Source organism: Megalobrama amblycephala, linkage group LG13 (assembly GCF_018812025.1).
Source record: "Megalobrama amblycephala isolate DHTTF-2021 linkage group LG13, ASM1881202v1, whole genome shotgun sequence".
NCBI classification, from domain to species: Eukaryota; Metazoa; Chordata; class Actinopteri; order Cypriniformes; family Xenocyprididae; genus Megalobrama; species Megalobrama amblycephala.
The window spans coordinates 19,024,986-19,050,782 of record NC_063056.1 but is presented as its reverse complement, the minus strand read 5'-3'; the positions used below and the strand labels follow the sequence as shown (position 1 = coordinate 19,050,782).

Sequence of the window (25,797 nt, the reverse complement as noted above, 5' to 3'; positions counted from 1 at the left end):
AGATTAAGAAATTGCTGTTAGCTTCCCGAGCATCAATAGCTGTATTTGGCTTCGATGAGTCTGAGACTCTCGGCCTGAGATTGTGTCCCAGACGGCAATAATTAGTTTGTGAATTTGTAATTACTCATGGCTTAAACAGCTGGAAAATTGACTGTACTGCAGTTGTGGATGTTTTCCCCATGCAGGGTTATTATAGTTAACTAAGAAAAAATAAAACTAGGTATTAAAACATTTATGCTAATCGAAATAAACCTGAATATAAGAAGAAAAAAAAATTAGTTAAAGACTTAAACTAAACGAAAACTAAATGTTGCCTTGTCGATGCCATTTCGTTTCCTCCCCTGACTTTCAACCGATGAGATCATTATCTTTTCATTAACCGACAAGATAAAATAAAATTAGAATTAAACGAAATTACAATGGATACGTGTCTGTGACCCATTTATAAAATCCCAGGGGTTTAATTAGTTTTAGCCTACATGAACAAATAGCAGAATAAACAACAGAACATGATGATTCATCATCATCATCACCGGGCAGCAGCGCTTCTGAATGGAGAAAAACAGGATTATATCCTATAAAAGGAATAAATAACCTATGCGCGAAATTTATTTCACCTAAATAATATACATATTAACAAAATGAAAGGAACAAACTGCGACAAGTAACTAAATTAGCCTATACTATATGATGAGTTTCGGTTCATTTTTGAGAAGTCCACAGAAAGGAAATTCTTTTTTGCTTTATTTTACAGGCAATTTTTTCTTTTTATTGTGAAATAATAGGCCTATTTAACCCTTCACAGATTCGAAATGTTACATAAATGTGACCATAAATGTCTGAGTATTTTAATTTTTTCCCGCTTTTATAAGAAAATGTAAGTGATCGCGTCGGTGCCTCAAGCACACACAACATTATTATTTTTTTTTTATGACTGAGCACTGTTCTTAATTCACTTACCAAGCAACATCACCTAAAATATAAATAAAGCTTAAATATAATAATTCAATTTATTGCATTAGACAAATCGAATGCAAGCACATGAGAACAAATAAATAAGTCTATAGGCCTACTAATAATAATTAATGCAACACATCTCAAACGAGCGTGTATAACCATGCAATATATTTGTTTATTTCGTTGTGCTAACCTTAAGGTTTTTTTATGCCATTGCAGCACTTTTACATTATTTTTTTAAGTAAACATGCGCTTAAAAAAATAAATTAAAAAAAACATGTTTGACCGTTGAGCTCGTCTCTGTTATTTTATTTGTTGCTTCAAGCCTAGCGCGCACTTGCAGTGTTACCATCGCCACTTATATGCATTTTTGGGCTTGTTATTTTATTATTATTATTATTAGCGTATTATTATTATTAATATTTTCCATATTAAGAAGTGAAAGCCTTAGTTCAGCTGAAATGGCCGGTGTGTCCTTTAAACGGAGAAAAGTCAGCAAATGCGGTGCTTGCGCAACAGAGGTGGCCGGAGGAATGGCCAAGCTTCATTCAGGGAGACAGTTTTGAACATTTCAACACGATCACATGAGAATGCGTATCAATAGTACGAGTTTGTAATCTCGTAGAATATATACGCCAAAATGAGTTTTGGCGTGCTTATGGTACGCGGTTTTTCGCGTGCATATGATACGCTCTTTATGGCGTGTATATGATACGCTCTTGGGTAGGATGAGGGTGGGGGAGTGGGGGTTTCGTACCATAAGCACGCCAAAACTCATTTTGGCGTATATACGAGATTACAAACTCGTACGACTGATACGCATTTTCGTGTAAAGGTTCCTTTGGACAAAATAAGAATAAAGCTAAAATATTATTATCAATGTTCGATTGGCCACCCCACGTGCCCCCCCATAAGATGTCTTGTGATTGGTTCATTTTACGGCCAATCATTTTATAGACCCTACTGAAGTTCGCGATTTAAAGAAGTGCAGCGATGGTGCGTTCACACCGGACGCGAATGAAGCGGTAAGCGCGAGTGATTTACATGTTAAGTCAATGCAAAGACGCGAAATGACATCCTGCGGCGCGATTCGCGCGAATGAAGCGGCGCGAATGACGCGGCGCGAATGACGCGATTCGCGCGAATCGCGCAAGTTGAAAAATCTGAACTTTGGCGAATTTCCGCGCCGCGTTAACCAATCAGGAGCTTGCTCTAGTAGTGACGTGACGTAGCGAGCTGAGGCAGAAATTCGAAACAACAATGGAGGACAAAATCATCGTCACTATACATCTTCATACATTTATAGAAACAGAAATAAAAAGGATCGTGTTTGAAAGAAAGTGAGTGAGGAGGTCGGACAATCTGATAAGTTGTAAAAAACGGTCTTTACTCAATTTGAGCTATATATATACATACATATTAAGACTACAAGCCAACTAAAGACGACCAATTGAGCTTATTCGCTGTAATTTACAATTATTTCCCCACTGACAAGTTGTGTTTATTCAGAGGAAGTGTGCAGAAAGCAGTGGGAGAGTCTGGGACACATAACGGAGCGGGAGAGCCCCTCCCATGACGCGAATTCGCGTCTGTTGTGAAGGGATTTTCACGCGCGAATGAAGCGAATGTCACGCGCGAATGAAGCTAGTAAACTCAAAATGTTCAAGCGTCCAACTACGCGCGAATAGCGCGATTTATTCGCGCAAGTCGCGTCTGGTGTGAACACAGCATCAGAGAAACAACGGTAGTCGCGGACTTGGACTTTTACTAGTGTGGGAAGTCACACACCAAACAAAGAGCTGGTAGGTAACCTTTATGGATGGTTTAATATGTTTAATATGTTTGTATGGTTTTCTCAGATAAATTACCCCGTCAGGCTCTGCTCGCGTTGGTCGTGGTTGATTTCAATCGAATGTTCAGTCAACGTTTAATAAAACACAATAAAAGTAAAATACGCTGGGCGCTATCAAACAGTAAACACTGTCATGGTGATTTGCATATTTTGTATCAGTTTATTTTGTGACAGTGACCACATAGCAAGATTGCACCAAATGGCAATATGCACAGAATGTTCCAAAATAATAATAATAATAATTGTCTGTTGACACGTTACTTGTTAATGCATGAGTCAGTTAGATAGTCAGTTAAATTGTCAGGCCTAACTTAAAGGATTAGTTCACTTTTAAATAAACTTTTCCTGATAATTTACTCACCCCCATGTCATCCAAGATGTTCATGTCTTTCTTTCTTCAGTCGAAAAGAAATTAAAGTTTTTGATGAAAACATTCCAGGATTTTTCTCCTTATAGTAGACTTGAATGGGCACCAAACGGTTGAGGGTCAAAATTAGTTTCACTGCAGCTTCAAATTGTTCAAAACGATCCCAGATGAGAAATAAGGGTCTTATCTAGTGAAACCATTGCTCATTTTCTGAAAAAAAATGAAAATTATATAAGTTTTAACCACAAATGCTCACCTTGAACTAGCTCTCTTCTTCTTCTTCTTCTTCTCTATTAGAATTCCGGCAGTGTAGACGCTGCTAAGCGTATTACTGCCCTCCACAGGCCAAAGTTTGAACATTTTTATATGCAATATGCTAGTTCAATAGTATATAACAATTAGTTCAAACTTTGGCCTGTGGAGGGCAGTAGTACACTTAGCAGTTTCTACACTGCTGGAATTCAAATAGAGAAGAAGAAGAGAGCTAGTTCAAGATGAGCATTTAAGTTAAAACTTAAATAATTTTAATTTTTTTTTTCAGAAAATGAGTGATGGTTTCACTAGATAAGACCCTTATTTCTCATCTGGGATCGTTTTGAACAATTTGAAGCTGCAGTGAAACTAATTTTGACCCTCAACCGTTTGGTGCCCATTCAAGTCTACTATAAGGAGAAAAATCCTGGAATGTTTTCATCAAAAACTTTAATTTCTTTTCGACTGAAGAAAGAAAGACATGAACATCTTGGATGACATGGGGGTGAGTAAATTATCAGGAAAAGTTTATTTAAAAGTGGACTAATCCTTTAATGTTAGTCATTTACACGTGAAATGACATGGATGCATTCTGTGCATTTCATTCACAATTTGAACAATTTTTGAAACATAAGTGTTTCTTTTGAAGGCAGGGAAGAGAGCAGTGCCAAGTCATGAAAAGAAGTAAAGATAAACTAAAGACTGTTCTTTAATATGTTAGCAGAGCACAATGTAATGGTTCCATATTTTATTTTTAAACTGTGGTGTTTTCATTTGAACTGTTACAGTGCTAAAACTTTAACTCCGCGTCCCATATGGTATAAGCGGCACGGAAGATGTCAATACGATGAGTCAATACTACAGACCATGTCTTGTTTTTAACTTTTATTTAATCAATAGAAATATATTATAAATAATCCGAGCACATAAAACTTATGGAGGATTAAATAAGATCGAATTTATGCATTAATATGTAAGATTTCGTGAATTGTATCACTGACACTGTACTGTACCTCTAGCAGATTTTACGTTTCTTAAGCAACAAACAATGACTTCAACACAGTATGGGTTTTTTAAAATATTAATTTTATTCACAGACATTACATTTTTTTTATAACAATTATGTGACTTAACTGGGATAACATTACATTCATTTCTTACCACTGAATTAGCGGGTGCTCTCTTTTGGTCGGTTAACAAAAACTCCTCGGTTATCATGTTGTCTTCAATTACCTGTCGAATGTCTCTGAAATCACACTATTTACACTCCTAAATATATTAATTATAAATAATTATTCAATAAAGAGATCGATAAACAAATATTAGTTGCTTGTGAAAATAATACCAAAGCGAGGTATAGCACCGCAGTAAAGATAGTTTGCGGTTTGATATTCAGATTTCTTTTGGCTATAAATACGCAGTGCGCTGTCATAGACATGCAAATAATACCGAATATCGTTCTCCATGATTTGTGAATTAAGGTGACGCTGTCCTTTGGGCCGAAATCAGGTTTTTTTTTCGTAGCGACTCTTAATTTTATAATGGCTATAGCTCCAAATGTTGGACACTTAGAGGAATGAAACTGGTGTCATCTTCACCAGCTTGATCTGTGAATTTTTTCACAGCAAAGCTCTTGTCCGTAAATCCCTTGGTAAGCCCGCCAGTAAGGAATGTGAAAGAAAGGCGTTCTTCATGTTTAACGTCTATTACCAATGAACACGCAGACTGCTGGAATAAAATAACATTGTTTTAGGTAGAGCTCGATTTGTGAAAACTTTCACAATAGCATTTTATCTCGTGGCTGTGTTTCTCTTTGCTCTGCCCCCCGTTTTTTGTATAATATGATATATATATATGTATATATATATATACACATATATATATATATATATATATATATATATATATATATATATATATATATATATATATATATATATATATAAATGACCTTGTACAGATAATGTACATCACTTTTCTGATCTGTGAAAACTTTCACAGTTCAGTACGGGTCAGCTGACCATTCCCTGGGTCACTAACATCACTTTTCTGATCTGTGAAAACTTTCACAGTTCAGTACGGGTCAGCTGACCATTCCCTGGGTCACTAACATCACTTTTCTGATCTGTGAAAACTTTCACAGTTGAGTTTTGGTCAGCTGACCCTTCCCTGGGTCACTAACATCACTATTCTGATCTGTGAAAACTTTCACAATTCAGTAAGGGTCAGCTGACCCTTCCCTGGGTCACTAACATCACTTTTCTGATCTGTGAAAACTTTCACAGTTCAGTACGGGTCAGCTGACCATTCCCTGGGTCACTAACATCACTTTTCTGATCTGTGAAAACTTTCACAGTTCAGTACGGGTCAGCTGACCATTCCCTGGGTCACTAACATCACTTTTCTGATCTGTGAAAACTTTCACAGTTGAGTTTTGGTCAGCTGACCCTTCCCTGGGTCACTAACATCACTATTCTGATCTGTGAAAACTTTCACAATTCAGTAAGGGTCAGCTGACCCTTCCCTGGTTCACTAACATCACTTTTCTGATCTGTGAAAACTTTCACAGTTCAGTACGGGTCAGCTGACCATTCCCTGGGTCACTAACATCACTATTCTGATCTGTGAAAACTTTCATAATTCAGTAAGGGTCAGCTGACCCTTCCCTGGGTCACTAACATCGCTATTCTGATCTGTGAAAACTTTCACAGTTCAGTATGGGTCAGCTGACCATTCCTTGGGTCACTAACATAACTTTTCTGATCTGTGAAAACTTTCACAGTTGAGTTTTGGTCAGCTGACCCGTACTGAACCGTGAAAGTTTTCACAGATCAGAAAAGTGATGTTAGTGACCCAGGGAAGGGTCAGCTGACCCGAACTGAACTGTGAAAGTTTTCACAGATCAGAAAAGTGATGTACATTATCTGTACAAGGTCATATATATATATATATATATATATATATATATATATCATATTGTGTATATATATATATATATATATATACATATATATACATATATATATATATATATATATATATATATATATATATATATATATCATATTATACAAAAAACGGGGGGCAGAGCAAAGAGAAACACGGCCACGAGATAAAATGCTATTGTGAAAGTTTTCACAAATCGAGCTCTACCTAAAACAATGTTATTTTATTCCAGCAGTCTGCGTGTTCATTGGTAATAGACGTTAAACATGAAGAACGCCTTTCTTTCACATTCCTTACTGGCGGGCTTACCAAGGGATTTACGGACAAGAGCTTTGCTGTGAAAAAATTCACAGATCAAGCTGGTGAAGATGACACCAGTTTCATTCCTCTAAGTGTCCAACATTTGGAGCTATAGCCATTATAAAATTAAGAGTCGCTACGAAAAAAAAACCTGATTTCGGCCCAAAGGACAGCGTCACCTTAATTCACAAATCATGGAGAACGATATTCGGTATTATTTGCATGTCTATGACAGCGCACTGCGTATTTATAGCCAAAAGAAATCTGAATATCAAACCGCAAACTAGCCTAATAATAAAAAATGTGAGTAGCTACATTATTGTAGTGAAATACAAGCTCTGTTATATTCTCGCCCTAAACAACCTCACCAAACCCAATATAGAAAGACTGAATCAGTAATACTATATTTATACTATATAATTATACAAGGTTAAGTATTTGGAGTGATCATTTCCTATTCAAATCTAGACATGTCTCGTTAATATCCAGCGCTAGGTGGCGCAGTGAACTCTCTGCTTTATAGAACTGCAGTTTATCATTAACTGAAAGGTGATGTAAATAGTTCAGATGATTTGAGCTGCTGCTCGTGACAGTTGAGAGCTCGATCATGATGGTTTCTTATCGTTTATACTGGACGCTGTGGATATTGTCGTGTTTTGGTGAGACGTTTTAAATTAAATTATGCTGTGTTGAATTTCTGTTTAAAATAACGAGACTGGTTGTTGTATATTTAAATGCAGAAACATGTAAGTCTGCCTTTTGGTGAAATTGTTTTTCCCCCGTAGGACAATATTTGGGTCAAGATCTGCAGATCCCTGAGCCGCCTAATAAAGAAGAAGGAGACACTGTGGTGTTCACTCCGGATAACCCCCCACCCTCCACATCGATTATTGTAACTCAATGGATTTTTGGTACAACACCTATAATTACAGCAGTTTCTGGTAGAACTACAGTAAACTCCGATTATGAAGACAGAGCCATTTTTGACAGCAACACTCTCGCTCTGGAGCTGCGGAACCTGAGACACAATGATTCTGGAATATATAAACTGAGTGTAACACCTACTGCTGGAGCGATAATTACAGTAGAAACTTCACTACAAGTCGGTGAGTGTGTTGCTAAAACTTGGTTCAGCGTTTGACCATAAATTGTCCTATGTAGGTCAAAAGTATGGAGGACCAAATTACTCAAAATGAAATAATTAAATAAATAATGAATTCAATAAAACATCAATTTAATGTAACAGTTTATTCTGAAATAATTAAATAATTTATTTATTTAATTATTAATTAAATTATTAAATCAATCAATCAATAATGCATTTATTTATTTTGTAAAATTCCATTAAAACAAATTTATTGTTGAATATATTTCACAACATCCTCATTTACACACTATTATTGTGTTTAAATATATATTTTTCATAATTAAATGTGCTTTCTCAAAAGGCTTTTTAATAATAATATGCTGCTTTTTTACGAATGACACCTATTTGACGAATCATGTATTTCCAAAAAAAATTCCCAAAGATTCTTTTCATAATAGAGTACCTCAGGAATGACACGTTTTTGTAGGCCAACCCGGAAGTTAGCGGCGCACGGCAGGTCCGTAGCCAGCCTATTGAAAGGGGGGGTTCTTTTTTTCAAAAAGAGGACCTTTTTGCAGTTTTTCTCCTCCTTTTGTATTTAATTATGAGGTTCAAATACTTCATTTTGGTGACCTTTTATGCACTATTTTGTGCTGGATTAGCTTGCTGGTATCTTAACGAGCATGCAATCGGTGCAAAATAAACTCATAACAGTTAATAAATAAAGAATAACATGACAACGCATAAAAAACACTCAGCATCACCAGCAAGCACCTTTATGCTAACCATGAGCTCAGAATGGATCATTAATGCTACAGACATAACACTGTCACATAGGCATCGTAAATCAATTAAAGGTGCTCTAAGTGAATTCACGCGTTTTTAGGCCAAAACATTTTTTGTCACATACAGCAAACATCTCCTCACTATCCGCTAGCTGCCTGTCCCTTGAACACACTGTAAAAAAACGCGGTCTCTGTAGTCGCCACAAGCTCCGAAAACGGCAACAAAAACAAACTGATGCAGCCTGGACCACTTAAAGGTGATAGAGAGGATTTTTTCATTGACTGAGAATCCAAAGACTGTTACTGAGTTTTTTTAAATGAGCGCATGCGTAAGAACAGCCCCCCTCCTTCACGGCTCATTTCAAAGGAACGCCTCCCAAAACGCGTGCACGAGTAGATTGGAACACGAGTGCTTACCATCGCTATTCGCTGTGATCGTGTTTTTTGGATTCATTATGTCGGACTCACCGCAGGTAACTCATGATCTGCACTTGTTATTCCTGTCTCCTGACAAAAACATTGCATGCGGCACCTGTGGAGTGTATAAAGTTACTGGAGCGCGCAGCCGCGTGTCTCTCACACGGAACGTCATGGCAGTGACTGACAAGCCAGAGGGCCAATCGTTTACGCGATGATCGCGTAAACGATTGGCTGATGTTTTTAAGGCCCTACCTCATGCACAGATGATGTATATTAATATTATTACTTTCAGTGCACCTAATAAATAGTCTTTTATCAGTTAGTAAAGACAGTTTGAAGTAATATTGCAAAAATGTATAAAACAAAACATCCTCTTTAGCACCTTTAACATAATAAACATGCTCCAGCCAATAACCGACAAGCAGCGTCAATACGCAAGCTACTTACATTTTAAATGCGCGTTCATGACTGTTTCAGGAAGCACGGAGGGGAGGGCCAGGAGGAGAAGGAGGGAGGGTCTAGCTAGCCTCTGTTTTGTTTGACAACACTTTGAACGTCAACAGGAAGTTACTCCACTCAGAATCGCTTAGAGAGCCTTTAATATACTAATCATTCCAGATAATTTACCTCAAGTGGTCTGCTTTGAAGTTCTCAGAGGAATAAGACGTGCACCGAAGGAGAAGCATTTCCATTGGCTCCAGTCTCACAAAAGTTGATATTGCACAGCCAATATCACTGAATATCCCACTATGTTTTATTATTATAATTACGCTACGTTTATATGGCTATTATATTGTAGACTATTGAGTGGATAAAATATAGAAATCCTTTTAATTAAAAAAAAATATATATACCCCGGACTACAGCACACCATGGTCGCGGATCAACATCAGCACCACCAAGCTTCCTTAAACTTTATTTAGAAAACAACTTTATTTATAAACATGCTCGCTGATTATGATCTGTGCTGTTACGAATACTTATCCACTTTTTCATGAGAAATTCTGTCCAAATGTCCCATTTTTAATAATGACGTCTAAAGTCCCCGCCAAAGAAAGTAGTCCCTTTTAGCAATTTGTTAGCAACCGCCGATTTTAAGACACAGTAAAAGTTTAAAAAATCACAAGTGGGTAATAACTGGTGTGTTTTATGTCATAGATCAAAACGTGAAAGTATTTAGAGGCTTTGTTAACCACAGACCTTATTTCAGGCGATTTAGCAAAAACCCATTCAAAAAACCATAGACTTTACGGCGTTGGAACCGGAAGTCCTAAAATGCTAACTCGCTTCCGGGTTTTGCCTACAAAAATGCGTCATCCCTGAGGCACTCTATAGAGGACATTTCACAACAGGCAGTGGGTGGTGCTTGACGCTAATTGGTTTACAGCTGGTTTACAGTCTATGGTTTAAAGTTGAGAGCAGACAGACAAGACAAATCGATCTTCGTGTGGTTGGTGACATTAGTCATGGAACGCCATGTTCCACCCTCATAAAGTTTTATTCTCCTCATTAAAATCAAATGATCAGCAATGATTGTATATCAAAAGCGGGGACACGTTTGTGTGCATTTTGTTTTGTGTTTTCACCGGAAAGAATAGACCCTCTGCAGCGGCATTAGATTGACGCACGCGCTCGTCAGTGTGAAGCCTGTGCACGAACCAAAATAGAACGTTCCGTCACTGATAACAGCGGCAACGAACACTCACATGATTTCAAAATCAACACATCCCTGCGCCAGATTCCGGGTGACGTAGGCTACTTTGCAAAGCGACATGAAAACTCCAGACAGGTTTAAGCTGCGTTCCATTTGACAGGGTCCCTACGCAGTGTTCACTGCTCCCTACTCCCTGAGCATGGTATATCCGTTGAAGTGGACTTCGCTGACAATAATCACTCATTTGGAACACACTACAAACATCATCAAAGAAAGTCAACGACGGTGTCGCGCAGATTATGATATAACAAATAAATAGATATTATAATTTACTTTCAAATTTAAAATGGACTCTTAACAGATTTGAAGCTGTAGCCTCTCATGCCAAAATGAATTCTCATTTTGGTTAACTGTATAAATGTATTCTTAATCCACTGTCTGGGTCTCATCTTGTGCGCTTTCTTTTCCACGTGCAGCCACAGAGTAAACACTTATGAGGTAAATAAAGCAAAATAAAAAATGACAGAGCCAGCCTCATTTCAGCACTTTTACTTTGTCATGCCTATTCATACAATAAAATATATGCAAATACACTCATCGCCATAACCATTCATACTTTCGTTCGTATAAGAATAACAACATTTATGAATACTCTCAAAACACATATGTAAATTCCTCCATCGGAGAGCCGTTAAAAAACTCTTTCAACTTCTCTGCTCCATCGTAGTTCTGACTAGTGACGCGGTGCGCAATGACAGTTAACTGCAAACAAGAGGTGTCACCAATTGGGTGATTTTACCTCTCTGCTTCCTGTGAAGTGATGTATCGATGTTCCCTTATTCCCTATGCTGTTCACAGTGCCCTTTGAACTGAACATGTTCGCTCCCTTCGGAATGAATCTCACTTAAGATGGCGAAATACCCTGTGAAGTCCACTTCGCAGTCCACTTGCGGTCGAATGGAATGCACCTAGTTTGTATTGGTTTGTAGCATTGATCAGCGGTTTGCAGAAGCAGCAATGGCATCGAGCGATTTTTGCAGGTTGTGCAAAAAAAAAAAAACATGAAAGTGAGTGATATTTACACCCACCCGAGCGATTTGTTTGCTAAACTAAAGAAGGCCCCATTTACACTGCACAGTTCAAGTGACCCAATTCCGATTTTTTCCTCCCATGTGGCACAGATCGGATATGAGTGACGACCGTGTAAAGGCCCTTTCACACAGGACGCGGTATGCGCTGCGCTGCGCTATGAAACCCATTTGTTTCAATGGCTTGCGCCGCGCGAGGACTGCGTCGACCAAAGCGCAGACGCAGCGGAGCGCAGCTTGCGCGCACGCCGCGGTCAAAGTTCAAAATAGTTCAACTTTTGCCGCTGCGCTCTGTGACGATTACCCGCGCGACCAATAGCAACGGGGCATCCAAACAATCGGAAAGCAAAATGGATGAACAGCTATTTACTGTGTTGGAATTTCCAGAGCTATACAAGTTTGCTGGTCGTATGTTGACATCGGGAGAAAAGCTGTGTCATGAAGACATGACAGACACTGTCAAGAGCTGCTCTCTTTCTTCTTACAAGCAGGGCTATTGCTATTGCTCACTTCTTAGCACGGCCCGGGACATATACTTTACTGCTGACCGAAAGGTGGAACAACAATCAAGTGACTATGTATAAAACTCCCGCTACATGTTTGGAAAATTCCGCCTACTGTGCTCTGGCCAGCGCAGCGCAAATCGCTTTGTATCTGAAGGGCTGCGCTGAACCCAGCGGCGAGCGCAGCGCATGCCGCGTCCTGTGTGAAAGGGCCTTAAGCAGGAAAAAAGCGCATGGATTCCGATTTTCACAGATCGGTTTCAGGCCTCATTCATATGTGGTTATAAATCAGATATGAATCGGATACGTGCGTTTGCGCCTGCAGTGTAAGCGGACAGATCGGATATTCCCCTGTAAATCCGACTCCTGCGTCATTGAAAAGTGAGGGTTTTTTTAACATTTCGCGGTACAGACAATACCTATAACAAACGGAACATCTCTAGTTGACTGGTAGATTATTAATTTCATTTGTTTGTGTTAAATAAAAGGCGATCTGACGTTGAAATGTGTTGCTCTTCAAATCACACTGAGTGTTCGTTGTGTCAGTGACGACGGCTCGTGCACAGACGCGCGCTTCAGTCCCTATTCGTTCCATTGAAACCACAAAATAAAAAGCACACAAACTTGCAACTGCCCTTGATATACAATCACTGATGAATGCATTTGTTTTAATGACAAAAAAAAACCTAGTATAGGATGACGGATTCGAGCCCATGAAGCTGTGAATATCTACCCGTACCCGAGTATTCTTCAACTCACACGCTTCCAGCGGAGCTGCGTACGTATACTGTCGTGAAGAATTTGTATTATTTTTATGCAGGGATGTAACTATTGCATTAAAAGGGTTTCTATATGAATTCATGTCGATAAATTAAGCTCAATGTACCATTGAAATTGATTTGTGATGTCAAATAGGCTATTTTTGGTACGTTTCGCCAAGTGCAGTGTAAAAAGGACACATCCGATACAGGTCACTTTTAAAAGAAATGTAAGCACGTCGTCCAAAAAAATCGGATATGGTCAAAAGATCGGATCTGTGCATTAAGACTTGCAGTGTAAATGCGGCCGAAGTCATTCAGCATCATCGAGAGGTTAAAAGGAATTGGATTGACAGTCTTATAAAATAAATAAATATACTATATATAATATATAAATACATTATATTAAATATAATAAATATATTATATTATATATAATAAATATATTATATATTTATATATAATAAAGAAATTCGTAGAACACGGCAAGCTTATTTTGCAAACCTTATAAATGCAAACATTAATAACCCCCGATTATTATTTAATACAATAGATTCATTAATAAATCATAAAATCGACAGCTCTGAGTTACCAAACGGGAAATGTGAAGAGTTTGCTGGCTACTTCAGAGATAAAATTATAAACATTAGATCTGGAATCTGTTCAATACATGACAATAGGTCAATTATGTTCCCTTCATTATCAAGTGTAGAGAATACTATCAAAATGGAAAGTTTTACTTTGGTTGATGTTAAGACACTAAGAAAGGTTGTAACAGAACTGAGACCCTCTACTTGTTCCTTTGATCCTATTCCTACCTCTCTTTTTAAAAGTATCTTTGATTCTATATCTATCGATATCCTTGAGATAGTTAATCACTCCCTGCAGCTTGGCATTTTCCCCTCTGACCTTAAATCTGCCCTAGTAAAACCTGTGTACAAAAAAGGTAGTTCAGATATTTTAACTCCTAGTAATTATAGACCCATCTCAAACCTTACATTTTTAAGTAAAATATTAGAGAAAATAGTTTTTAATCAGTTGAGTACATTCTTAAATGCCAATTCGAAACTAGAGATGTTTCAGTCAGGTTTTAGAAAATATCATAGTACAGAGACCGCTCTTATTAAAGTAGTAAATGATATAAACATAAACCTTGACAGAAATTGGCCTTCAGTTCTGGTGCTTCTTGACTTGAGTGTTGCATTTGATACAATAGATCACCAGATTCTTTTAAATAGATTAAGTGACTATGTTGGTCTATCTGGAACAGTTTTAAATTGGTTCTTATCATATCTTAGTGAAAGAACATTTGTAGTATCCATTAATAATACCCTGTCTGAATATTATAAAGTACCATGTGGGGTTCCTCAAGGATCAATTTTAGGACCATTACTTTTTAATCTATATATGTTACCTCTCGGTCACCTCATCAGGAGGCATGGTATTTCTTTTCATTATTACGCAGATGACACACAGTTATATGTAGCTGTGTCTCCTGATGATCCAGTGCAAATTGATTCACTAGCAAATTGCATTAAAGACATAAATGTTTGGATGTCGCAAAACTTCTTACAAATCAACCAAGATAAAACTGAAGTTTTGATTATTGGATCAAAAGCGCAGAGAGAGAAATTGATCCCTAAACTAAATGTACTCGGATTAAACCCAAGCCTAGTGGCAAAAAACTTAGGAGTTGTCTTTGATTCTGATTTTAATTTTAAAGCGCATGTACGTAATATTACCAAAACAGCATTTTATCATCTCAAGAACATTGCTAAAGTAAGACCATTTCTCTCTCTGAGTAATACAGAAAAATTAATGCATGCATTTATAACTAGCAGGCTTGACTATTGTAATGCCCTACATACTGGTCTACCAAAGAACACAATTAACCAATTACAATTAATCCAAAATACTGCTGCTCGAATATTGACAAAAGCCAAAAAGAGAGATCATATTACACCAGTATTAAAGTCATTACACTGGTTACCTGTTAGTTTTCGTATTGATTTTAAAAATCTTTTATTAGTTTATAAGGCATTGCATGGAATTGCTCCAGATATCTTTCAAATATGATTACAGTATATGAACCGAGAAGGACTCTTAGATCTTCTGATTCTTTTCTTCTAAAGGTACCTCATAGTAGAACTAAAAAATTTGGTGATGCTGCTTTTAGCTGTTATGCTCCTCACCTCTGGAATTACCTTCCAGAGAACATAAGATGTGCTGAAAACATTAATAGCTTTAAATCTAAATTAAAAACGTATCTTTTTAGTCTGGCCTTCCTGTAAAATCTTATAGAACCTTTTTATATTTTGTGTTTTATTTTATTTTTCATATTTTGATTTTTAATAATTTTATTTTTTTATGTATCTTAATGGGTCTATTTTACTTTTTAATTGTTTTTTAATTTTATTAATTGCTGTATCCTTGTCTTTTTCCTTGTATTCCTTGTCAAGCACTTTGAATTGCATTAATTTGTTTAGAAAAGTGCTATATAAATAAAACTTGCTTGCTTGCTTGCTATCATCATCGTGTTATACCCACCAATAGCGAGCAAGTTGGATAAGCCAGTCTGTGATTGGTTCCCGCAAAAGTGTAACAGAAGCAGTAGAAATGAATGTACAAGTTTCCAGACTGAGTTTCCGGGGTGAAATTAAATCGCTGGCAGATCAGGCTGGGTTTACCCAGTCTACCAGATCGCCTCTTTTTAACACAAATTAATGTCAACTGGATATGTTTCATTTGCATTAGGTATATATACGTACAGTGAGATTTAAAAAAAAAAATGGTAGGGACAACCCTGGCAAAATGTGGTGGGGACATCACATGTCCTACCTGCAAATTACGCCTGTCACATAACTACTCATCTACAAGAACTCTGCGTTCAGTGCTGGTAAAGTGTTCCATAGGCTAGTCATCAATTTCTAGATCCTCTGATGCACTTATTACCACTAGCAGATCCCGTATGTCGTCTAATCCAGATAACAGAGCATCACCAAACAAAACATTCCCTTCTACTTCATCTGCAAATGAAAGCAGTGTGTTTTTAACTTGATCAAGTCCTACAGCCATATTCATTCCCAAGGCTTGTTCGAGATGCATCGGCGCTGTGCAGGCCGTTCGCATTATGCGTTTGGAGAGCATGTGACTCTTTAGACCGGGTTCACACCGCATGCGTCAGCAGAGCGTAAGCAGCACATATTTTTTTCGGTGTCCATGTTAACAGATGAGAGCATTCACACCGCACACAGAGGCTGCACGGCAGTGCATTGCAGGAGCAGAAGCAGCAGTGCCGCGATCGCTTCGGTGCTGGGTCTATTTTTGCTGTGCTGCTAACGCTCAATTAAAGTAAAAGTACACCTTTGCTGGACAAAATAAATATGATTTCACACAAAAAGTGCTCAAAATGCACAGAATAAGCAATATCTAGTGTGTTTTAACAAGAATTGAAGTATGTCAGGAAAGAAAATAAATATTAAAAAATATTTATAGAAGATTTACTCATTTAAACTTGTTTTTAATTATTCAGTTTGGGTTAAAGTATGGTATATTATAAAAAACTAAACTAAACTAGCCAGAAAATATGATATATAAACATAATTTTAGTTACACAGAGAGAGATATAGGCTGCAGTATACCCAAATAGTTCCCCTTGCTGAGGCGCCGGATAGTTGTGGAGGTAAAAACTCGGGTCTGGGAGGAGTTGAAGTGGAAGAGTTTACAGTGGAAGTGGGCAGCTGTTGACCTCAACTAGGGATATCGTCGGACGGTGGAAGGAATACTTCGAGGATCTCCTCAACCCCACCATCACGTCTTCCTCTGAGGAAGCAGAGGCTGAGGGCTCAGAGGTGGATTCGTCCATCACCCAAGCTGAAGTCACCAAGGTAGTTCAGAAGCTTCTCGGTAGTAAGGCACCGGGGGTGGATGAGATCCACCCTGAGTACCTTAAGTCTCTGGATGTTGCAGGGCTGTCTTGGTTGACATGCCTCTGCAACATCGCGTGGCGGTTGGGGACAGTGCCCCTGGACTGGCAGACTGGGGTGGTAATCCCTCTTTATAAAAAGGGGGATCGGAGGGTGTGTTCCAACTACAAGGGGGATCACACTCCTCAGCCTCCCTGGAAAAGTCTATGCCAGGGTACTGGAGAGGAGAATTCGGCCGATAGTCGAACATCGGATCCAGGAGGAACAATGCGGTTTTCGTCCCGGTTGTTGAACACTGGACCAGCTCTATACCCTCTTCAGGGTGTTGGAGTGTTCATGGGATTTTGCCCAACCAGTCCACATGTGCTTTGTGGATTTGAAGAAGGCATTCGACCGTGTCCCTCGTGGCACTCTGTGGGGGGTGCTCTGGAAGTATGGGGTCCGGGGCCCCCTGCTAAGGGCTGTCTGGTCCCTGTACGACCAGAGCAGGAGCTTGGTTCGCATTGCCGGCAATAAGTCAGACCTGTTCCCGGTGCATATTGGACTCTGGCAGGGCTGCCCTTTGTCATCGGTCCTGTTCATTATTTTTATGGACAGGATTTCTAGGCGCAGCCAGGGGCCGGAGGGAGTCCGGTTTGGGGACCATAGGATTTCGTCACTGCTTTTTGCAGATGATGTTGTCCTGTTGGCTCCATCAAACCAGGACCTTCAGCGCGCACTGGGACGGTTTGCAGCCGAGTGTGAACTGGCTGGGATGAGAATCAGCACCTCCAAGTCCGAGGCCATGGTTCTCAGCTGGAAAAGGGTGGCTTGCCCCCTTCAGGTTGGTGGAGTAGTCCTGGCTCAAGTGGAGGAGTTTAAGTATCTTGGGGTCTTGTTCACGAGTGAGGGAACGGGAACGGGAGATTGACAGGCAGATCGGTGCAGCTTCTGCAGTAATGCGGTTGATGTACCGGTCCGTTGTGGTGAAGAAGGAGCTGAGCCGTGAGGCGAAGCTCTCGATTTACTGGTCAATCTACGTTCCAACTCTCACCTATGGTCATGAGCTTTGGGTCATGACCGAAAGAATGAGATCCCGGATACAGGCAGTCGAAATGAGCTTCCTCCGTAGGGTGGCTGGGCGCTCCCTTAGAGATAGGGTGAGGAGCTCGGTCACTGAGGAGGAGCTCAGAGTAGAGCCGCTGCTCCACATCGAGAGGAGCCAGCTGAGGTGGCTCGGGCATCTGTTCCGGATGCCTCCTGGACGCCTCCCTGGGGAGGTGTTCCGGGCATGTCCCACCGGGAGGAGGCCCCGGGGAAGACCTAGGACACGCTGGAGGGACTATGTCTCTCGGCTGGCCTGGGAACACCTCGGAATTCCCCCGGAAGAGCTGGAGGAAGTGTCTGGGGAGAGGGAAGTCTGGGCGTCTCTGCTTAGACTGCTGCCCCCGCGACCTGGCCCCGGATAAGCGGAAGAAAATGAATGAATGAATGAATGAGCATACCCAAAGCAAACCTGAGTTTGCTGCCTTTTTTTGTTGAGTTTGCTGTGTTGTAAACATGTTCATGCGTCAGATGATGTAAAACACAAAGCTTACCTCATTTGTGTGCAGCAATAGGTGACACAAGGCTTTTTTTAATTTATTTTTATTTATTTTACTTTTGTATGCAAGTGTTGTACACCTTGCATATTAACAAACTTTCAAGACCATCAAGTTTAACAATGACCAACTTATAAAAACAAATTTATAGCAGGTTTCGCGCTCACACCAAAAGCGCGCGGTCGCGCGCACCATAGACTGTAAAGGCACGCACCACTGATCAGTGGAGCGAATGAGCCACGCTTAGTCTCAAACAGAGACAGAAGTTAAACAGAGTCACAATTACCAAAATGAATGGCTTACTGCGCTTAAAAGATCAAATACATACAAAATTATGTCAAAATGCTCGTCTTGGCAGTTATTCAGATAAACACAGTCAGTTTTGGATCGTTAAATAGCTAAGAAAGAGAACGCATGTTGTGTAACAGTATTGGGTCCGTTCATAAACTCTTAACACTCTGAGGTCTAAAAACGCGCCGGCGCGTTTTGCAGGGTTTTTTTCACATTGCAGCAAAACAGACTTAAAATACTGTCATTTTTTGTCATAGAAACATAAGTAATACATCAATTGAAACTATAGAATATCTCCTTTTATTTGTATACACTCAGAGTAAAAACAAAATGTTGTGCTTTTTGTAAAATAAAGAAAACTAACATGATGCGTGATCTCTCATCTCCCTCTGAACGAAGTCCAATCTGATAGTTCTCAGAAAATGAAGTGTAACTTAGTGAATACTAATCACAAAAAATTCATACTTATGTCTAACAAAACGTTGAAATGTCAGGTTTTAAATCGTGCAAGTCAAATCGAAAACAAACATTCTGTGTTTATGTAATCTGTATGAAAAGCGAGCCATGTCAGAAGTCCGTGATTCAGCTCATTACCCACTAATGCGGCCACGCCCACGGAGCCAGCGCTATTCACAGGCAAATTCAGAGACAACACATGCATTCATCATCTCAATCGTGTATTTATTGCCTTGAAAATTGTTTATCTGGATGAAAAAGCCATGGTTAGCGATCTCTGGAAGACATTCAGTAAATTCCTGTTTGTTTTCTTCTATTGATAAGTTTTAAGTGAGTTTTTGTTTCTTTAGCGCCCTCCGGCTGTAGTATGAATTGGTAAACACCATTCATGGAATATCGTCTTCTTCTTAGGTGAATTTGTGGACTAAAATGCACAGAGCGCCCTCCGGCTGCAGTATGAATTGCAAACACCAGCGCTCATAGAGATAACAATGAATATTAAATAAAAAATAACTCCTCTGTATAGAAAATTGACATAAACATATGAGAATCCTATATTTCTCCAAATGTGCATGCTTTTAAACTAAAAGCCTATATTCAGACTCTTTGCATCACAGAAATACATTATATTTTAAAGTATAATATAAAACCATTATTTTATATTGTAATAAAATTTTTCTGTATGTTTCATATACCATGATGAGCTTGAGACATCACAGAAGGTTTTTTTCACAGCCTACCTGACTGAAATGCCTCATTAATATGCAAGTCTTTTCAGGTCATTACTATTCAATTCTTTTGTCTTCACAGGTGAGAATGAGCCATTATTCATGGAGATTCACGCCTCCTCGCATACCGTGTTTCTTGGCAAAAAGTGTCTTACAAAAACTAAATCAGTATATTGTTATAAATGAAAGAGTAGTCAGCATAATTTTTACATAATTTTGAAGCAAAAACTCTAGTCTACAACCTTCAATACCCAAAAGTCTTGTGAACACATATTTAATATACTTTTATTGGCCTTATATCAGTGACTTAAGTTTTTTGTTTTTTCAGTAACCACGCATAAACGTTATTCCTTCAAAAACACAAACATGTACACACATGTTCCTCACATATTATGGTAGCCTAGTTTGTGCTGAATACAGTGTAATGACACTTGTGTCATTAATATGTTTATGAACAACTGAAAAAAGCACAAATGTCAGGGCATGTCAAAACTTCTCCAGGCCCCAAATCAGCCTCAGACTCCAGAGGGTTAAAGGGACAGCAGTCAAATATTCCTGCAGCTGTCTGTCATGTTATTTAAAGAACAAAAGACAAAGAAAATCACTTTCTGCTCTTGACTGAATACGTTTTTAACTTTAATGGTAAAAATAAATCTGTATTTAGTATTTACAATAACAAATGTAGAAATTAAAGTAACCAACGTGGATGTGTTATTTTACATTTGATTACTTTAATTTATAATTACTTTTGTATTTCTTATCTAAATAAAAACCTACTTAACCTGAAAAACTTAGTTTCATAGCTCTCTATTTTATTGCATTTATTTGCTGTTTGGAATTTTTTTTATTTGTTATTATTTTATTACTGAGTTTTACTTTTTTTTATGAAAATAAAACTTTGCATTGAAGAAAGGTAGATTTTTGTTTGTATATGCTGTCAATTATAGTTCTTAGAAAGAAAATCAGAATCGGCAAAAATAGGTATCGGCAGATCACACTATCCAAAAATCGGAAATTGCAATCAGCGCATCTCTAGTTCAAACTAAAGCCACAGCAAAACTGAGACTCATATCGATGTTTTGTGAATGAATCTGTAGCTGTGTAAAAACCATGAGAGTCAATTATTCAATTACCCTTTCAAAAATACATCCACTTGCTTCGCTACTGAATGAATGAATAAATGACTCGATGACTCACTCATTAAGACAGTGACTTACCACCACCTACTGGCGGTTTTAGTTCAATATTTAAAAGTACACTCAAAAAAATATTTCAGGCTAAACATAAGTTTTATGTAATTGAAATACATATAAAATTTCCATCCATTTGGATTACATAGTTTTTACATAAACAAACTAATAAACTTAATGTGATTCATATTTGTAAGTCATATGTAAATGAAATAGGTAAGATTTATCTAATAGTATGCCCAGGCTATATAACACTGCTAGTGTTCATGTGTTTGCGCACTACTGAGTTAAAGTACCATTGAAGCAGTGTCAGAGTTAATGAGATAATTAAGTGATAAATTGAGTGATGATTGATCATTATTGAAGACACCTGATGATAACAAGCAGAATCACCAAAGGAGAAAATCACAATTTTTAAGCCACCATCGTGGAGATGAGGGTTTGCTTTAGTTGGGCTCTTGACCCTTGACTATTTAATGTTAGATTTTGTTTGGGCTGTTGTAACAGCTAGTCAAACAAACAGAAAAGATGATCAGGTGGTGTTCTGTTTTTACATAATCATTATTTGATCAGAATCACTGAACTCATTTAGAGCCCAATCTCTGAGTTAGATTTACATTATTGATTACAGCAGCACTGTGATTCTGCAGCAGAAGATCAGCTTTATACCACAACATAATCTGAAAAATCTCTCAAAAGTTCTGATAAAAAAAAAAAGGTAATGTATTTAGAGACACAGACATCAAGAATCAGCCTGTGAATCTCAACAGTGGTGACCATCAAAAAGCATGTTGCAGTGCATTCTGGGAGCCACCAATCAAAATTCATCCATGGTTCCCATCATGCATTGCTGCATGAATAAATTATGAGCTGAACTGTCTTAGTAATTTCCTTTATTGTCACTATTTTTTTCTGTTTTTATGTGACTTTTTAGTAGCTTGTTTTCTAATGTTCAGAGTTGATCTGTTGATCAGAATATGTTGCTTGTCACCGTCATTGAGATTCACAGGCTGATTCTTGATGTCTGTGTGAGCCTAAAAGAAAGATTTTTACTTTTTTATTCAGAACAACTTTTGAGAATAACTTTGGATTATATTGAATCACAGTGCTGCTTCAATCAATCATGTAAATTTATCTCAGAGATTGAGCTCTAAATTAGTTCAGTTATTCACACAAATAATGATTATGTGAAAACATAACCAACACCACCTGATCATCTTTTCTGTTCGCTTGACTTGCTGTTAAAACAGCCCAAACAAAATCTAACATTAAATAGTCAAGTGTCAAGAGCCCGACTAAAGCAAACCCTCATCTCCACGATGGTGTCTTAAAAATTGTGATTTTCTCCTTTGGTGATTCTGCTTGTTATCATCAGGTGTCTTCAATAATGCTCAATCATCACTCAATTAATCACTTAATTATCTCATTAACTCTGACACTGCTTCAATGGTACTTTAACTCAGTAGTGCGCAAACACATGAACACTAGCAGTGTTATATAGCCTGGGCATACTATTAGATAAATCTTACCTATTTCATTTACATATGACTTACAAATATGAATCACATTAAGTTTATTAGTTTGTTTATGTAAAAACTATGTAATCCAAATGGATGGAAATTTTATATGTATTTCAATTACATAAAACTTATGTTTAGCCTGAAATATTTTTTTGAGTGTAACACACTTTAACATCATTGCTTATTTCTCTTTTGGACATTTTTAATTAAAAAAATTAATTTATTTTATAAAGGTATTTAAAGAGGTTTAAAAAGCACTTTAATGCACAATCAGTTTAAAGGGGAAAATATTGTCCTTTAATGGAAAAGGTGAGGGGAAAGAATGTTAAATGCCTCAGGGTGTACCTGACTGTAAAATGTTTGGGAACCACAGTTGTAGAGAACTTAAAAACAAGTAATAATGCAAAAAAATAATAATGCAAAATTATTATTTTAGAATCTAAGATATGCTGTCTCTCGCATCATCTAAATTATCAATAGTTATGTACGTGGTCTTGAAGAGTATTCTTTTTTTTTCTGTCTCTGTCTTGACTGTCTCATTTGGACTCGGACTTGACTTGGACTCAAACCTTTTGGACTTGGACTTGACTTGGACTTGAACCTCTTTGGACTCGGTCTTGACTTGGACTCGAACCTTTTGGACTTGGACTTGACTTGGACTTGACTTGGACTCGACAAAGGTGGACTTGACTACAGCCCTAGCTGATATACAGCCATAGCACACGGCTACGAATGTGATATATATACAGCCATATCGCACGGCTACTCGTGTGATATTGCTCTTATATATATATATATATATATATATATATATATATATATATAGTGCATGCAGGCCTGAAAATTATGTTATGAGATTAGCGTTTTAACATACCATTCCGAATAGCAATATGTGTTCTTAAAAAGAAAAAAATCGTTAAATACGGTCAAAATAAAATGTTGAGAATAAACTTAGTTTCCAAAAAACAAGGTGTTTATTCATAACCTGTCATGGCTTGTGATAAAGCCACAAACAGGCAAAACAAGATAAATTAAGGTCATAATATTTTAAGAATAAAGTCAAATTAATAAAGTAATGCTATTGAAGTTAAAGTGACAATAGGCTATTAAAAAATGTTGCTAGATTTTTTTACTAAGTTTATTCTCAACATTTTATTTCGACAATTTTTCTTGAAATTTAACAAATTTAATCTCGGATTATAATGACTTTAATCTCGAGATGGTTTTATTTTTCATTATTGCTTGGCCCTAATTAGTCAGAATCTGGCCAATAAATAAATAAATAATAAAATAAAATAAAAAATAAAAATTCTACATCCTCTTTCCCCCCCTCTTCTTTTCTTAATAATCATTACTAGATTAAGAATCTAATATGTAACAAAAAATAACATTTTGACTATAGCCTACAGACACTGTTAGACATTTCAGTTCAGTTTTTAGCTTTAGTCTACTCTAAATTACACTAGTTAAGTTTTGACTATGGCACTGTAATCATGTAATAAAGTAGGTTACAACAACTGTTAAAAAGCCTTAAGTAGGCCTATAGCCTACACTGCAGTTCATTTATTTGAATAGGCTACAGATTTTATTGGCTAATTTTTATAGTGGCCTACAAACATTTTATTTTTCACAGTATATAGCATTCAGTTCTGACACAATGACGTATTTTAACATCATCAATTATAATATTGTATATACAAGATTTCAACATAAGCTACATGTTCCAGTGTTCACCATTTCACCTGTCTTATTACTTTTTGCAGTGTAGGCTACAATGTTGTATCCACTGGATAGCCTATCACAAAGAATGGCAACAGAAATATGGAAACAAACATGAGCAAAAAATAGCCCTTAGGCCAAAGGCTACAAATCCCATGTGCCGCTTCAAGGCTACCTTTGCTTAGCCTACCAACCAGTATTTTTGCGATAGACGGTGTTGATGGTGTTACCGGTGTGAAGCCGCAGCACCGGTTACGTTAATTGCCCACCATGACACCTTCTGCACCCTATTTTTTTGTTTTAAATTATTATTAGTTTAGTATTCGTTTTTTATTAAATATTTATTTAAGGTAGGCTAAGTAAAAAAAAAAGGCCTAGTTCTAGTTCAGAAAGGAACCGTGCATTCAATTAAAGTCAATTAAAAACTGAGCGCAGCAGTGCAATGCAGCATGTGGAGTTCAAATATAGCAGAGTGTGTACATCAAAGTAGCCTACCAGTCTACAGCATGGTATTTTTATTCATCATTATGTTAATAAAAGTTCTATGTTTAATATAAGAGAATTTTTTCTATTTTCTACTGATTATATATGACTGCATAGCCTACTATATACTGCAAGGAATATCATGCATCTGCTAAATGGTTGAATTTAAATGTATAAAATGTAAACAATACATTAAAATAAGAAAAACAATGAGTGCAGTAGTCACTGATCTATAAATGTCACAGATCCCTTGTCTCCAGAACTCCATTTCCCTTGTTCCTCCTGTTCTCCACACCTGCACTCACTTCCCTCGTCATCTCCTCATCTTCACGGATCACCTGCACCTGGACTCTATTATCAGCACTCCCTTTATATTGCACTCACTCCCTTCACTCCTCGTCCGTTCTCTGTTGTGTTAATGTGTATGTTCGGTGAACTCTGCCTGTGTTTATTAAAGATCATCTATTGTTTGTGGAAATCCGTATCTGCCTCATCTCTGCACCAGCGTATCGTTACAATAATAGAGAATAGCCTATAATAATATATAGCCTATAGATCGGTAGTAGCCAAAAGGACAGCTTAAAAACTTTAAAAAAAAATTAAAAATTAGTACTGTTTTTTTTTTTTTTTTTTTTTTAATATCTGTGCATACATATTTCTGTGGAATACGCTTTGATTGACCAATCAGCTGAAAGAGGCGTGTAATGACCGCCCACATGTGGAAAACAAGTTTTGAAGTCGTGTTTCCGTTTTCTATCCGTGACCCGAAAAAACAAAAATCAAGCCAAAATCTAAATTTTCCGGGGGTTTTTTTAACAAAGAAAAAACAGGAAATGTTTTCTCGTTTCTGCGTATTTCATTTAAAATTGGAAAACAAACTATCAAAACGTACACAGACCTGTAACCCAAACATGCAGCAATGGGTGTGTTTTGCC

The 25,797-nt window shown here is 37.6% G+C and overlaps 1 protein-coding gene across 3 annotated transcripts in view; it reads left to right on the top strand.

The window, feature by feature from the left end:
- Window positions 1-25,797, top strand: part of LOC125242905 (carcinoembryonic antigen-related cell adhesion molecule 20-like) — a 151,332-nt gene that overhangs the window by 102,104 nt on the left and 23,431 nt on the right. The window contains exons 1-2 of one of the 3 annotated variants that reach the window (XM_048151996.1): window positions 7,188-7,333; window positions 7,460-7,780. The exons of the other annotated variants lie outside the window; for them this stretch is intronic. Coding sequence (XP_048007953.1) covers window positions 7,282-7,333; window positions 7,460-7,780 — 373 coding nt within the window. The 5' untranslated portion in view covers window positions 7,188-7,281. Of the gene's footprint in view, window positions 1-7,187; window positions 7,334-7,459; window positions 7,781-25,797 lie in introns of those variants that run through there. 3 annotated transcript variants of the gene reach the window in all.